At 29.5% G+C, this 12335-nt stretch overlaps 4 protein-coding genes across 4 annotated transcripts; 1 reads left to right on the forward strand and 3 right to left on the reverse strand.

Moving 5' to 3' along the window:
• Window positions 1-616: 616 nt before the first annotated feature.
• On the reverse strand, window positions 617-1284 carry LOC111414609 (peritrophin-1-like). The gene is made up of 2 exons (XM_023046005.2): window positions 1176-1284; window positions 617-1111 (listed from the first exon to the last, which is right to left on the reverse strand). The coding sequence occupies exons 1-2, from the start codon at window positions 1222-1224 to the stop codon at window positions 714-716; spliced, it is 447 nt and encodes a 148-aa protein (XP_022901773.2). The 5' UTR covers window positions 1225-1284; the 3' UTR covers window positions 617-713.
• Window positions 1285-1484: 200 nt separating this feature from the next.
• On the reverse strand, window positions 1485-10215 carry LOC111414606 (uncharacterized). Its single transcript, XM_023046002.2, has 5 exons — window positions 10122-10215; window positions 9870-10061; window positions 5904-6746; window positions 5674-5850; window positions 1485-1811 (listed from the first exon to the last, which is right to left on the reverse strand). The coding sequence occupies exons 1-3, from the start codon at window positions 10174-10176 to the stop codon at window positions 6292-6294; spliced, it is 702 nt and encodes a 233-aa protein (XP_022901770.2). The 5' UTR covers window positions 10177-10215; the 3' UTR covers window positions 1485-1811; window positions 5674-5850; window positions 5904-6291.
• LOC139430361 (peritrophin-1-like) lies at window positions 1597-5967 on the reverse strand. The gene is made up of 3 exons (XM_071197218.1): window positions 5904-5967; window positions 5674-5850; window positions 1597-1811 (listed from the first exon to the last, which is right to left on the reverse strand). The coding sequence occupies exons 1-3, from the start codon at window positions 5965-5967 to the stop codon at window positions 1597-1599; spliced, it is 456 nt and encodes a 151-aa protein (XP_071053319.1).
• A 401-nt stretch (window positions 10216-10616) lies between the features above and the next one.
• Window positions 10617-11450, forward strand: LOC111414607 (peritrophin-1-like). Its single transcript, XM_023046003.2, has 3 exons — window positions 10617-10722; window positions 10779-10970; window positions 11025-11450. The coding sequence occupies exons 1-3, from the start codon at window positions 10644-10646 to the stop codon at window positions 11360-11362; spliced, it is 609 nt and encodes a 202-aa protein (XP_022901771.2). The 5' UTR covers window positions 10617-10643; the 3' UTR covers window positions 11363-11450.
• Window positions 11451-12335: the final 885 nt, after the last annotated feature.

Raw genomic sequence — 12335 nt, forward strand, 5'->3', positions numbered from 1 at the left:
CTTTAATTTGAAAATACTCCCCCTAAATAAAAAAGTAGAGTATAGCAGTAAAAACCAGCAGTATAGCTCAATCAACAAGTAATCTAAGTGCTTCTTTAAATAATACAACATAATCTATTGTTCTGCTTGCAATATTTAATCTTTTGCCAGTGATGTATAGTTTTCTGTAAGAAATAGGTATTCTGAAAGCAGTGTCTAGTCTTGTATTAGAAGTATTCAAGCCTCTAGTAGTCTAATCTTCTGCAAGTAACACCTAGCCTTCTACAATATCTAGTCTTGTACAAGCAGCATCTAGTTTTTTACCAACAGTGTCTTTCTATTCTTCAAGCGGTATATAGTTTTGTGTGAGTAGTATCAACTTTTCTGCCAGCAGTGTTTAGTTTTTACCGCAGCCAAGAATGTTTAGCACTCACAATAATATCACAGATATGAAAATCAACTTGGAATATTCTGCCAGCAGTATCCAGTCTTTTGACAACAGTATTTAGTCTTCTCACCGCAGTACCTGCTTCCTGGCAGGACTGAGAAATTTCAAGGAAAGAAACTAAATACCAGATGAAAGATTGACGCCTGTCATAAAGCGTCATGTAAGGTTTGTACTTTCAAGTAATACAAATTCTGATTTCAATTTTTAATGCTGATATTTTTTTTTATAATTTATTTTTTTTTAATTCACATTAAATTAAAATTAAAAACTTATTTTTTTCAAAAAATTACAATTTAAGGTAACTTAAACATCCAGCTCTGTAAGGATAATCGCAAACATTCTTTGTGGGATTAAAGTGAAGGCCCTCTGGGCATTCCATTTGAATGGGAGTTCCCCAGTTGCACATGTAAAAAACGTTGCATCTGGTTGCATCTACCAAGAAATCAACTAAAGCGCCGTTTTGTATTGGACAAGTTCCAACTGGCCCTTCTGGAACAGTATCGGGCAAGTCTTCACATTCAAAGTTTTCGGGGAAATCACAGAAACCTACGACTGGATTGAAAGTCAAGTCACCAAAACATTCTTGTTCAGCTAAAACTCCATCGTTGCATTCTATAAATTTCGCACAACGAGTTGGATGTGGATAAAAATGTTGGCCTTCAGGTGGACAAGTAATATCATTTCCTAAAAGAAAAACCAGTCGATGTATAATAGAGTCAAAAAATAATTTAATTTAGATATTACTTACCAAATGTTATGCCTAAAAAGGCAACAAAAACTAAGGAGAATTTAAGCATGTTTAGTTTTTAATGATGTTTGTTGATTATTTGTAATTCAACTAATGACAATATGTATGTAAATCGGTCGTATATATATACGGTTTTGGAGGTTCAATAGTTTTAGATTTCTTTGATAACAACTAACTCTTTGTACCCTTAAGATAAGGAAATCATTATTCGACGAATAGGTGAATAGTACAATAGAGAAAAACCTGTCGAGATTTGATTGATGACCAGTCAAAATCGATTTAAAATGGATAAAAGATTTTAATAAACACTTGTAGTGATTTATTCTTTTTATTTTTATAATCTATATCTATAATATACATATAAAGTAATATAAAATAATAAATTAATTAAATACAAATATTTCGAATATATAATATAATATTAACTAGTACTTTGGTTCGTTTCCAATGTACATTTAGCAGAGCAAATAAAATCGCAAACATTTATCGTAGGGTTGAAATGTAAACCAAGTGGACAGTGCATTTCTATGGGTATACCCCAATTACACATGTAAAATATAGAGCAATCTGTAGAGTGTGTTAAAAAATCTACATATGGTCCATTAATAGCGGGGCATTTTCCAACAGGACCTGGAACTAAAAAAATTTCATAATAAACATTTTAAATTTTCGATAATTTCTCAAAAAAATTTAATAATTGAGTCCAATTGTATGTTTTTTTATCTACGACTGCTTGGATTAGACATCATTACCACACTCATTTGAGATGATTTGAGTTACGTAATGAAGTTCATTATCTCACTGGTTTCATTACGTAACGCATTTTTAGCCCAATCAGAACAGACTTAATTTATTGAAACGAGCAACAATACAAAAAAAGTGCTATTACGTTTTTACATTACGAAACACTTATTCTAGACGAGTAAACATGTTATTGAAACTGACAATAATTCAAAATTGTCAACAATCATTTCAAAATATTTTTATAAATGTCAAAATAGATCTTTTTAAAGAAATTGATTTTTAAGTAATTTTTAGCAGTCATAGATAAAATGATGTATATCACACGTCTGCTAGAGCATAATTACAGTACACGACTCTGTCTTACAATTAGATCTCGTCGTGCAATTCTCTACACTCGTACAGTAATTATGTTTCTAGCCCACTTGTAATATAAATAACTACTTTGTAGGACAATCTTAATAAAGTTTCATGTTTTAATTGTATGCTATATAGCACAAATAATAGTCTAATAATATATTAGTATTATTACTTTAACAGGTATTGGTAGCAAAGATTAGTAGCGTCAACTCAAAATAGGTCATCAATATCGTATCAGCCAACAAAAAAATCAGCAAACAATACAACATGCTAATTGTAATCGTAAAAAGTCGTTTTTATTAGCGTGCAACTCAAATTCCAACAAAATGTGAAAAACATCAAATCAATTCCACAATCCAAGAAAAAAGATTTTCATTTTCTACTCAATCTATAACATTATAGATAAATATCTGGTATATATATCTGATAACCTTAACCAGCTCAAAAATCCTAAATTGATTTTTTCTTTGTACCAAAAAATTCAAAGTTATAAAAGTAGTTTTTAAATTTCTTCATCAATCAATTAGTTTTTAAATTTGTTTTTAATAGACTAGAGACTAGACATTTAGTTATTTATAAGGAGAAACTAGTCTTCCATTGGGAGTATCTACACTTCTGCAAACAGTATCAAGTCTTTTGCAAGAAATAGGTACTTTTTTGAAAGCAATAGTTTTTTATCAATAGTCTTTTACAAACAATATGTACTATTCTGTAAGCTTCTATCACTACTATCTAGCTTCTAGTGGCACTATCTCTCACTGTCTTTTGTTAGCAGTATCTAGTGTTCTACTAACAGTGTCCAGTCCTCCATTAGCAGTAACTAATATCTTGTCAACACTATCTAGTGTTTTGCAAATAATAGGTACTCTTCGAAAAACAATATTAAGTATTATATTGGAAATATCTAATTTGCAAGCATCTATCAATACGATATAGCCTTCTTCAAGCAGTATCTAGTCTTCTACTAGCACTATAAAATCTTCTGCATGTAATAGGTACACTTCTGTAAACAATATTTGGTCTTTTACCAACAGTATCTTCTTTTTCAAACAATAGATGCGCTTCTAAAAGCAGTAATATGTCTTATACGGGAAGTATCTAATCTGCAAACTTCTACCAGTACGATCTAATCTTCATCAAGCAGTACCTAGTCTTCTAGTAGCACTATCTAGTCTTCTGCAAGTAATAGGTACTCTTCTGAAAGCAGTATTTGGTCTTTTAACAATAGTATCTAGTCGTTTACATAGAATAGATATTCTTCTAAAAGCAGTATTAAGTATTATATTAGAAATATCTAATCTGCAAGCATCTATCAGTACGATATAGCCTTCTTCAAGCAGTATCTAGGCTTCTACTAGCACTATAAAATCTTCTGCATGTAATAGGTACACTTCTGTAAACAATATTTGGTCTTTTACCAACAGTATCTTCTTTTTCAAACAATAGATGCGCTTCTAAAAGCAGTAATATGTCTTATACGGGAAGTATCTAATCTGCAAACTTCTACCAGTACGATCTAATCTTCATCAAGCAGTACCTAGTCTTCTAGTAGCACTATCTAGTCTTCTGCAAGTAATAGGTACTCATCTGAAAGCAGTACTTGGTCTCTTAACAATAGTATTTAGTCTTTTACATACAATAGATACTCTTCTAAAAGTAGTATTAAGTATTATATTAGAAATATGTAATCTGCAAGGTTCTATCAGTACGATATAGTCTTCTTCAAGCAGTATCTAGTCTTCTACTAGCACTATAAAATCTTCTGCATGTAATAGGTACACTTCTGTAAACAATATTTGGTCTTTTACCAACAGTATCTTCTTTTTCAAACAATACTGCACTTCTAAACGCTGTAATAAGTCTTATACGGGAAGTATCTAATATGCAAACTTCTACCAATACTATCTAATCTTCATCAAGCAGTACCTAGTCTTCTAGTAGCACTATCTAATCTGCAAGCTTCTATCAGTACGATATAGTCTTCTTCAAGCAGTATCTAGTCTTCTACTAGCACTATAAAGTCTTCTGCATGTAATAGGTACACTTCTGTAAACCATATTTGGTCTTTTACCAAGAGTATCTTCTTTTGCAAACAATAGATACACTTCTAAAAGTAGAATTATGTTTTGTACTAGAAGTATCTAATCTTAAAGCTTGTACCAGTACTATCTAGTCTTGTGCAAGCTATATCTGTGTCTTTTGCAAACATCATCTAGTCTTCTATCAGTACCATTTAGTCTTCTATTAGTACTGTTCAGCACTCCTTTAGCTAATATTCTGCCAACAGTTGCCACTCTTCTGCAACCAGTATATACTTTTGCGTTGGTAGCAAAAGAACATAACTTCTGCCAATAGTGCCTAGTTTTCTCAAATAGTAAGTACAAATAGATTTCTACATACAATATCTAGACGTTTAGTAGTGGTATCTAGTCATCCAGTAGCAGTGTCTACTCATTCATTAGCAGGATCAAGTTTTCTTAAAGCAGTATCTAGTCTTTCACTAGCAATATAAAATTACAAAACGCCAACAAAAAAACCAAAATATGTAGTTTGATAAAATTTGCAGGGATAATCTTTCTTTATAAAAATATTTACATTTATTGACATCGTTATAGCATCCAATTTTGACCACATTGCTGATCATAAACTAATTGATTGTGGTAATTAACTCCAATTTGTTAAAATTCAATATTTTTACCATCAAAATTACGCTCACCCTATATCTAGAAGTCATTGTTTGGTGCTAAATCGCAAATTATTCTTTTTGTATCTGCCGCTTGTTAGGAATCATATCATATAACTTGAAACTCTGTATGCCCATACATGTACACATTATTACTCTGAATTTATCTATGAAATTCAAGGACTAGCCCACTGTATCTAGTCTCCTGTCAGTAATATCTAGTGTTTTGCCAGCAGTGTGTACTCTTCAGAAAGCAATAGACCCGCTTCTGCATGTAGTATCTTGTATTTAAAGTAGCTAGTCTTTTGCCAAGACTATGTAGCTTTCTGCCAGCAGCATCTGATCTTCTATAACTAGTTAGATACTGTTCTTAGAAAACTAGGTCCTATGTCAGTAGAATTTAATCTTTTAAAGACTTCCTAAACTTTAACACATTCCTAAATTTAACGCTTACTAATGATAAATTTAAAAATAGTAATTAAAAAACTGTATTAATTCAAGGGGATCTAAAATAAATAAATACTTCAGTACTTATAAAATAAAATTTGAAGATTGATCTAATAGATAAGCATATTATTTCACCACAACTCTCTATAGTAAAGTGTAATCAAAACTACTTGAAATTTAGAACACATAAAAAGTGACATTTGATTAAGTAAACATTTTACTTTTTAATTATAAATTTGAAGCGATATGTATAATAAAAATTCTTACCTATTTTATCTTCACATGGATAATTAGCAGGAAAATCACAAAATTTCAAGTTTGCGTTAAAAATTAAATCCCCGAAACAAGTTTGGACCTTTTCAACTCCATGGTTGCATTCAATAAACTTGGCGCAATAATAAGGATGAGGATAAAAATGTTGCCCCGATGCTGGACAATCTACATCTAAAAATTGAAATTAACTTTTAAGGTTTTAAAAATTAAATTAAATTGCTTACAATTTGCAGTTGTTGTGACAACAACGCTTGCAACGATGGATGTAAAAATTATTGTTTTAAACATATTTGCTGCAACGGTTGACAAGTTAATGAAGGATAAGAAACAAGAAAGTCTATTTATATGGAATTGTTCCTAAGGGGAATTACATTAAATAATAGATGTTTGCAACATTTCTATTCATTTGATAAGGATTATCAAATGTTCTTAACGATTGCTTAAAAGTTTCAAACAGAAATATGTTTTTAATAAGCTTTAACAATAAAACCGAGTTATTGCGTTAATTCTTGTTGATAAGTAACAATAGAAATAAAAACAACAATCTAATCTCTTTTTACATTTATATTAATGGAAAACTTAGTACGACGTGAAGTTAACTATAATCATAATCTATTGTGCTATAGTGTTTCTTTCGTTCCAAGATTTGTTGAGTTCGCATTCTTTTGAATTAATGTTGAAGTACGTTCCCTTAGGACAACGATGCCAGACTGCACATCCATGATCACATACATAGTAAACAGTACAATCTTGATAATCCGCTAGTTTTTCATGGCATACGCCATCACATACTGGACATGTTCCTACTGGAAAACCATAACCAGGATAACCAGGGTAACCAGGATATCCAGAACATTTAAGGGGAATTACAGGACCACATTCATTATTACAAGAATTACATCCATTTTCACAAGGTGGTTTTGGGTGACATCCATTTCCATTGGAACAAGGTGGTTTTGGGTGACATCCATTTCCATTGGAACAAGGTGGTTTTGGGTGACATCCATTTCCATTGGAACAAGGTGGTTTTTGGTGACATCCAGGACAATCATAGTGACGACTCATAGCTATAAAAAGAAGTCAGATAAGACGAGAAGTCAGATATAATAAAAAGTGTAAATAACATAGTAATTCTGAGAAAAGTTTTGATGCTGGTAGTTTTTCCTACACAACTATCATCATCTTGTCTTTATAACTTGTTTCCAGGAAAAACTATCCAGGATGGGTTTTTACCTTTAATTTAATGAAATAATATTTTCTTTATCTTAACAAACAAAGCTTGCACGATTTTCTGAAAATCGCTTATTTTTTTCCCATGGAAATATTACCATCTTTTCATTATACCTTCTTTCTAAGAAAACTTTTGTGCTGATATCGATTACAATGAATCATTTTAAAGAAAAAGGTTTTATCTTTAATTGAATATAATTTTCTTTATCTTAACAAATAAATCTTGCACGATTTTTTGAAAATCCCTATTTTTTTCCTATACAAATGCTACCATATTTTCTTTATAACTTCTTTCTAGGAAAAGTTTTTGTTCTAATATCGATTACAATTCATCATTTTAAAGAAGAAGGTTGTGCCATCAATTTAATGAAATAATCTTTTCTTTATCTTAACAAATAAAGCTTGCACGATTTTTTGAAAATCGCTTATTTTTTTCCCATAGAAATATTACCATCTTTTCTTTATACCTTCTTTCTAATAAAAGTTTTTGTTCTAATATCGATTACAATTCATCATTTTAAAGAAGAAGGTTGTACCTTCAATTTAATGAAATAATATTTTCTTTATCTTAACAAATAAAGTTTGCAGGATTTTTTGAAAATCCCTAATATCTTTTTTCATACAAATACTACCATATTTTCTTTATAACTTCTTTCTAGGAAAAGTTTTTGTTCTAATATCGATTACAATTCATCATTTTAAAGAAGAAGGTTGTACCTTCAATTTAATGAAATAATATTTTCTTTATCTTAACAAATAAAGCTTGCACGATTTTTTTAAAATCGCTTATTTTCTTTCCTATACAAATATTACTATCTTCTCTTTATAACTTCTTTCTAGGAAAAGTTTTTGTTCTAATATCGATTATAATTCATCATTTTAAAGAAGAAGGTTGTATCTTCAATTTAATGAAATAATATTTTCTTTATTTTAACAAATAAAGCTTGCAGGATGTTTTTAATATCGCTTATTTTCTTTCCTATACAAATATTACTATCTTTTCTTTATAATTTCTTTCTAGGGAAAGTTTTTGTGCTGATATCGATTAAAATAAATCATTTTAAAGAAAACGGTTTTATCTTTAATTGAATATAATTTTCTTTATCCTAACAAATAAAGCTTGCACGATTTTTTGAAAATCCCTGATTTCTTGTTTATATACAAATACTACCATACTTTCATTATAACTTCTTTCTAGGAAAAGTTTTTGTTCTAATATCGATTACAATCCATCATTTTAAAGAAGATGGTTGTACCTTCAATTTAATGAAATAATATTTTCTTTATCTTAACAAATAAAGCTTGCAGGATTTTTTTAAAATCGCTTATTTTCTTTCCTATACAAATATTACTATCTTCTCTTTATAACTTCTTTCTAGGAAAAGTTTTTGTTCTAATATCGATTACAATTCATCATTTTAAAGAAGAAGGTTGTATCTTCAACTTAATGAAATAATATTTTCTTTATTTTAACAAATAAAGCTTGCAGGATGTTTTTAAAATCGCTTATTTTCTTTCCTATACAAATATTACCATCTTTTCTTTATAACTTCGTTCTAGGAAAAGTTTTTGTGCTGATATCGATTAAAATGAATCATTTTAAAGAAAACGGTTTTATCTTTGAATGTAATAATCTTTATCTTAACAAATAAAGCTTGCATGATTTTTTGAAAATCCCTAATCTTTTTTCCTATACAAATATTACCATATTTTCTTTATAACTTCTTTCTAGGAAAAGTTTTTGTTCTAATATCGATTACAATTCATTATTTTAAAGAAGAAGGTTGTACCTTCAATTTAATGAAATAATATTTTCTTTATCTTAACAAATAAAGCTTGCAGGATTTTTTTAAAATCGCTTATTTTCTTTCCTATACAAATATTACTATCTTCTCTTTATAACTTCTTTCTAGGAAAAGTTTTTGTTCTAATATCGATTATAATTCATCATTTTAAAGAAGATGGTTGTATCTTCAACTTAATGAAATAATATTTTCTTTATTTTAACAAATAAAGCTTGCAGGATGTTTTTAAAATCGCTTATTTTCTTTCCTATACAAATATTACCATCTTTTCTTTATAATTTCTTTCTAGGAAAAGTTTTTGTGCTAATATCGATTAAAATGAATCATTTTAAAGAAAACGGTTTTATCTTTGAATGTAATTCTCTTTATCTTAACAAATAAAGCTTGCACGATTTTTTAAAAAACCCCAATCTTTTTTCCTATACAAATATTACCATATTTTCTTTATAACTTCTTTCTAGGAAAAGTTTTTGTTCTAATATCGATTACAATAAAATTCATCATTTTAAAGAAAAAGTGTGTACCTTTAATTTAATGAAATAATATCTTCTTTATCTTAACAAATAAAGCTTGCAGGATTTTTTTAAAATCGCTTATTTTCTTTCCTATACAAATATCACCATCTTTTCTTTATAACTTCTTTTTAAGAAAAGTTTTTGTGCTAATATCAACTGCTATGCATCGTTTTAAAGAAGAAGATTTTATCTTTAATTAGACTTGCAAATATTTTTGTTGTAATAAGTAGTAAAGCTTGAAAATGCGGTTTTCTCTCAATTCAAATTATTTTATCACATTATGTTTTTTAAATATAACATTTTTAAAGGTAAAATTTTGTAAACGTGGTTCCGCATCGTATGTTGTTAAGAATGTCGTCCGATATATTTCCTCCAACATTCCATTACAAGCACGCCCGCTGTGACCCCCTTTTTGAATATTTTCAATTGCAATAGATAGGTCACATCTTTCCCGAGACATATATATTTATGTATGTACGTAGATATCAACGAAAAAAAAATAGTGCATAAAATAAATCAACGTATTTACGACAATTTTTCATTACCCATAATGGGATTTCTTTTTAAATTAAGATAACCTTCTAAACAACAACGTTTTTAAGTTTTTAATATTAGATGTAAAGTTTGATTTAATTCATACCTTTAGTATGGATAGAAACAAAGGCGGTTTTCAAGTGTTCGGGATCATAACAAAATTTATTATTGGCGTTGTATAGAAGACCTTCTGGACAAGACTTTTCATATCCAATACCTTCTCTGCATTCAAGAAATTTACCAAACATCCTTGGATGTGGGATGTAATGGGTGCCATGTGGTGGGCAGATATTTAAACCTAACGAAAATGTATGTGTGAATATTAAAAATTATTACGTAATTGTAATTAACTTCTTACCTTGCCCATAACTGGCAACCACCAGAATATTTAGTATTAATAAAGATGCAATCATTTTGATACTGGATCAATATGTACTATTCAGCATATGTGAACGGTATCTTATATACCAAATTTTTCGTATATTTTTGTTTCAAGTCCTTAAGTTGTTTATTTTAGAAATGATTGAAGTGTTTTCAATGTATTAACTATTACAGCACACCTAAATCAAATTCTTGATTTTCACATAAATTCCTATCAAACTGCTTTCTAACTTTATGCACAACAACTTGAACTTTGTATACAATTAATTATAAGATGTATAGTCTTTTATTTAAATACTGATACAATTAATTAGTAATGAAATTTTGAGTATAAAAGTGTAATAAAAAAGGTTTGTGTAAATATACGGTTAACTAATATTTGTAATCAAAAACTGACATTCGACGATTTAGAAATGTTTACAAACCACTTAAATTGTTTTTTAAAGTTTACCTATTTGTTCGTATATATAAGATAAGCGACCATATGAATTAAATCTACATGGTAGCTCACTACAGTTCTAAAATGATTGTATCGGTATTAATAATATCTGTTCTAGCTGTTACTAGTTATGGGCATGGTAAGTATATTTATTATTAATTTTGTACTCGAATTGGTACTTAAAATAACATTAAGTAATTACAAGTTGTCCACCATATGGAAGCATAACTATTCCACACCCAAGAAATTTTGGAACATTTTTACAATGTGTGAATGGTACCGCATATGAAGTGAATTGCCCCGATGGTTACTTATTCAATGCTAATCAAAGATTTTGCTATGATCCAAAAGATCTTGTAACCGCTGCAAATTCAAAAACTATCAAGGGTAAGAATTAAATTGATTATTAAACAGGATCTTTTAAGATTATTATTTATATAGGTTACTATAAGTGCAACGATGGGGAAGGATGTTCGCCACAATTACCTTGCCCTAATTATCCACATTGCTCGTCATATCCCGATTATTCATATTGTCCCGGATATCCTGGATATCCTGGTTATGGTCATCCAGTTGGGGAATGCCCAATTTGCAACGATATGTGCGAAGTTCATATGTTACCAGATGAAACAGATTGTTCGGTTTTCTACATGTGCGATTGGGGTTGTCCGATTTGGCAACGTTGTCCTAGAGGATTGCATTTTAACACTTACTTAAAAGTATGTGATTATCCTTGGAGAGCTGGATGTAGCAACAGCGGCAGTACATCTTGCCAATAATATAATTACTAAAACCTCTATTTTCCAATGATTTGTTAATCAGTTCTCGAGCTTTTATATAATTCAATAAATTATTGTGTTTCTTCTAAACAAACAGTTTTTTTCTTTACCAAATAAAATTCTTTTTTCAAATAAAACCTATATATAGATTTCTTGTAGGTACGCCGTTCAACAAAAAGGATGAACTGTACAAACCAGATTTAATAATAATAATAATAATGACTTTATTAACCCTTACAATTAGTGTACAAGTATAAAAAAAAACAAAATACAAAAACGTAATAATAATAAAAAATAAGTATAAAGTTACAAAAACAAAATTACAACAAAATTGCAAAGGCTAACAGGTGGCTGGGTCAGACAACACCGTTGTCAAAAAAGTAGTGAGGTCTGCTCTTCCCCCAGTCCCCATGAACACAACATATTGCTTCTAAGTAAGTAGTGAAAATGAATACAGCGCACAAGACAAAAAATACAAAAAACAAAAATTGAATGCATGAATAAAGCAAATAATAAATAAAGCAAATAGTGAAAGAATTCCCAAATGAAGACGACGCGTGACGAGGAACTGTAAGTGCATCTTTTCGTCGAGAATATTGATATTGTGGATGTCAGTACGATACGATATCTTCTTGCTCAGATAAACAGGTGTTTTCTTATTTAAAATTTTAAAATAAACTACTCCCCTGTGAAAAACGATCCTGTTATACATATTTAGCCACCCACATTCTTTTAACTTATGTGAAATTCTGCAGTACTTTCGAATTCCATAAATTAGCCTTAAGCACCCATTTTGGACATACTGCACCCGTCTTCGATTGTCCCCAGTTCGAGTCACAATGATTAAAATTGGATAAAATCAAAGAATCAGTCAGTAATCTTTTACTGTTCTCATTTAATACATGCCGATAGGGATAAAGGGATTTTAATACGCAATATAATTTCTGTAGTAACTTATTTATATGTGAATTAA

The sequence above is a fragment of the Onthophagus taurus genome, chromosome 7 (genome assembly GCF_036711975.1).
Source record: "Onthophagus taurus isolate NC chromosome 7, IU_Otau_3.0, whole genome shotgun sequence".
NCBI lineage: Eukaryota > Metazoa > Arthropoda > Insecta > Coleoptera > Scarabaeidae > Onthophagus > Onthophagus taurus.

Bases quoted from the DNA above. Each gene is read 5' to 3' on its own strand.
- LOC111414606 (XM_023046002.2), bottom strand. From the start codon at position 10,176: ATGATTGCATCTTTATTAATACTAAATATTCTGGTGGTTGCCAGTTAT. The intron at 10,062-10,121 runs GTAAGAAGTTAA...CATTTTCGTTAG, and splicing joins GGTTGCCAGTTATGGGCAAG to GTTTAAATATCTGCCCACCA. The intron at 6,747-9,869 runs GTATGAATTAAA...TTCTTTTTATAG, and splicing joins TGTTTCTATCCATACTAAAG to CTATGAGTCGTCACTATGAT.
- LOC111414607 (XM_023046003.2), top strand. From the start codon at position 10,644: ATGGTAGCTCACTACAGTTCTAAAATGATTGTATCGGTATTAATAATA. The intron at 10,723-10,778 runs GTAAGTATATTT...AATAACATTAAG, and splicing joins TGTTACTAGTTATGGGCATG to TAATTACAAGTTGTCCACCA. The intron at 10,971-11,024 runs GTAAGAATTAAA...TTATTTATATAG, and splicing joins AAATTCAAAAACTATCAAGG to GTTACTATAAGTGCAACGAT.
- LOC139430361 (XM_071197218.1), bottom strand. From the start codon at position 5,967: ATGTTTAAAACAATAATTTTTACATCCATCGTTGCAAGCGTTGTTGTC. The intron at 5,851-5,903 runs GTAAGCAATTTA...TTCAATTTTTAG, and splicing joins TGTCACAACAACTGCAAATT to ATGTAGATTGTCCAGCATCG. The intron at 1,812-5,673 runs GTAAGAATTTTT...AAATTTTTTTAG, and splicing joins TCCATGTGAAGATAAAATAG to TTCCAGGTCCTGTTGGAAAA.
- LOC111414609 (XM_023046005.2), bottom strand. From the start codon at position 1,224: ATGCTTAAATTCTCCTTAGTTTTTGTTGCCTTTTTAGGCATAACATTT. The intron at 1,112-1,175 runs GTAAGTAATATC...TTTTTCTTTTAG, and splicing joins CTTTTTAGGCATAACATTTG to GAAATGATATTACTTGTCCA.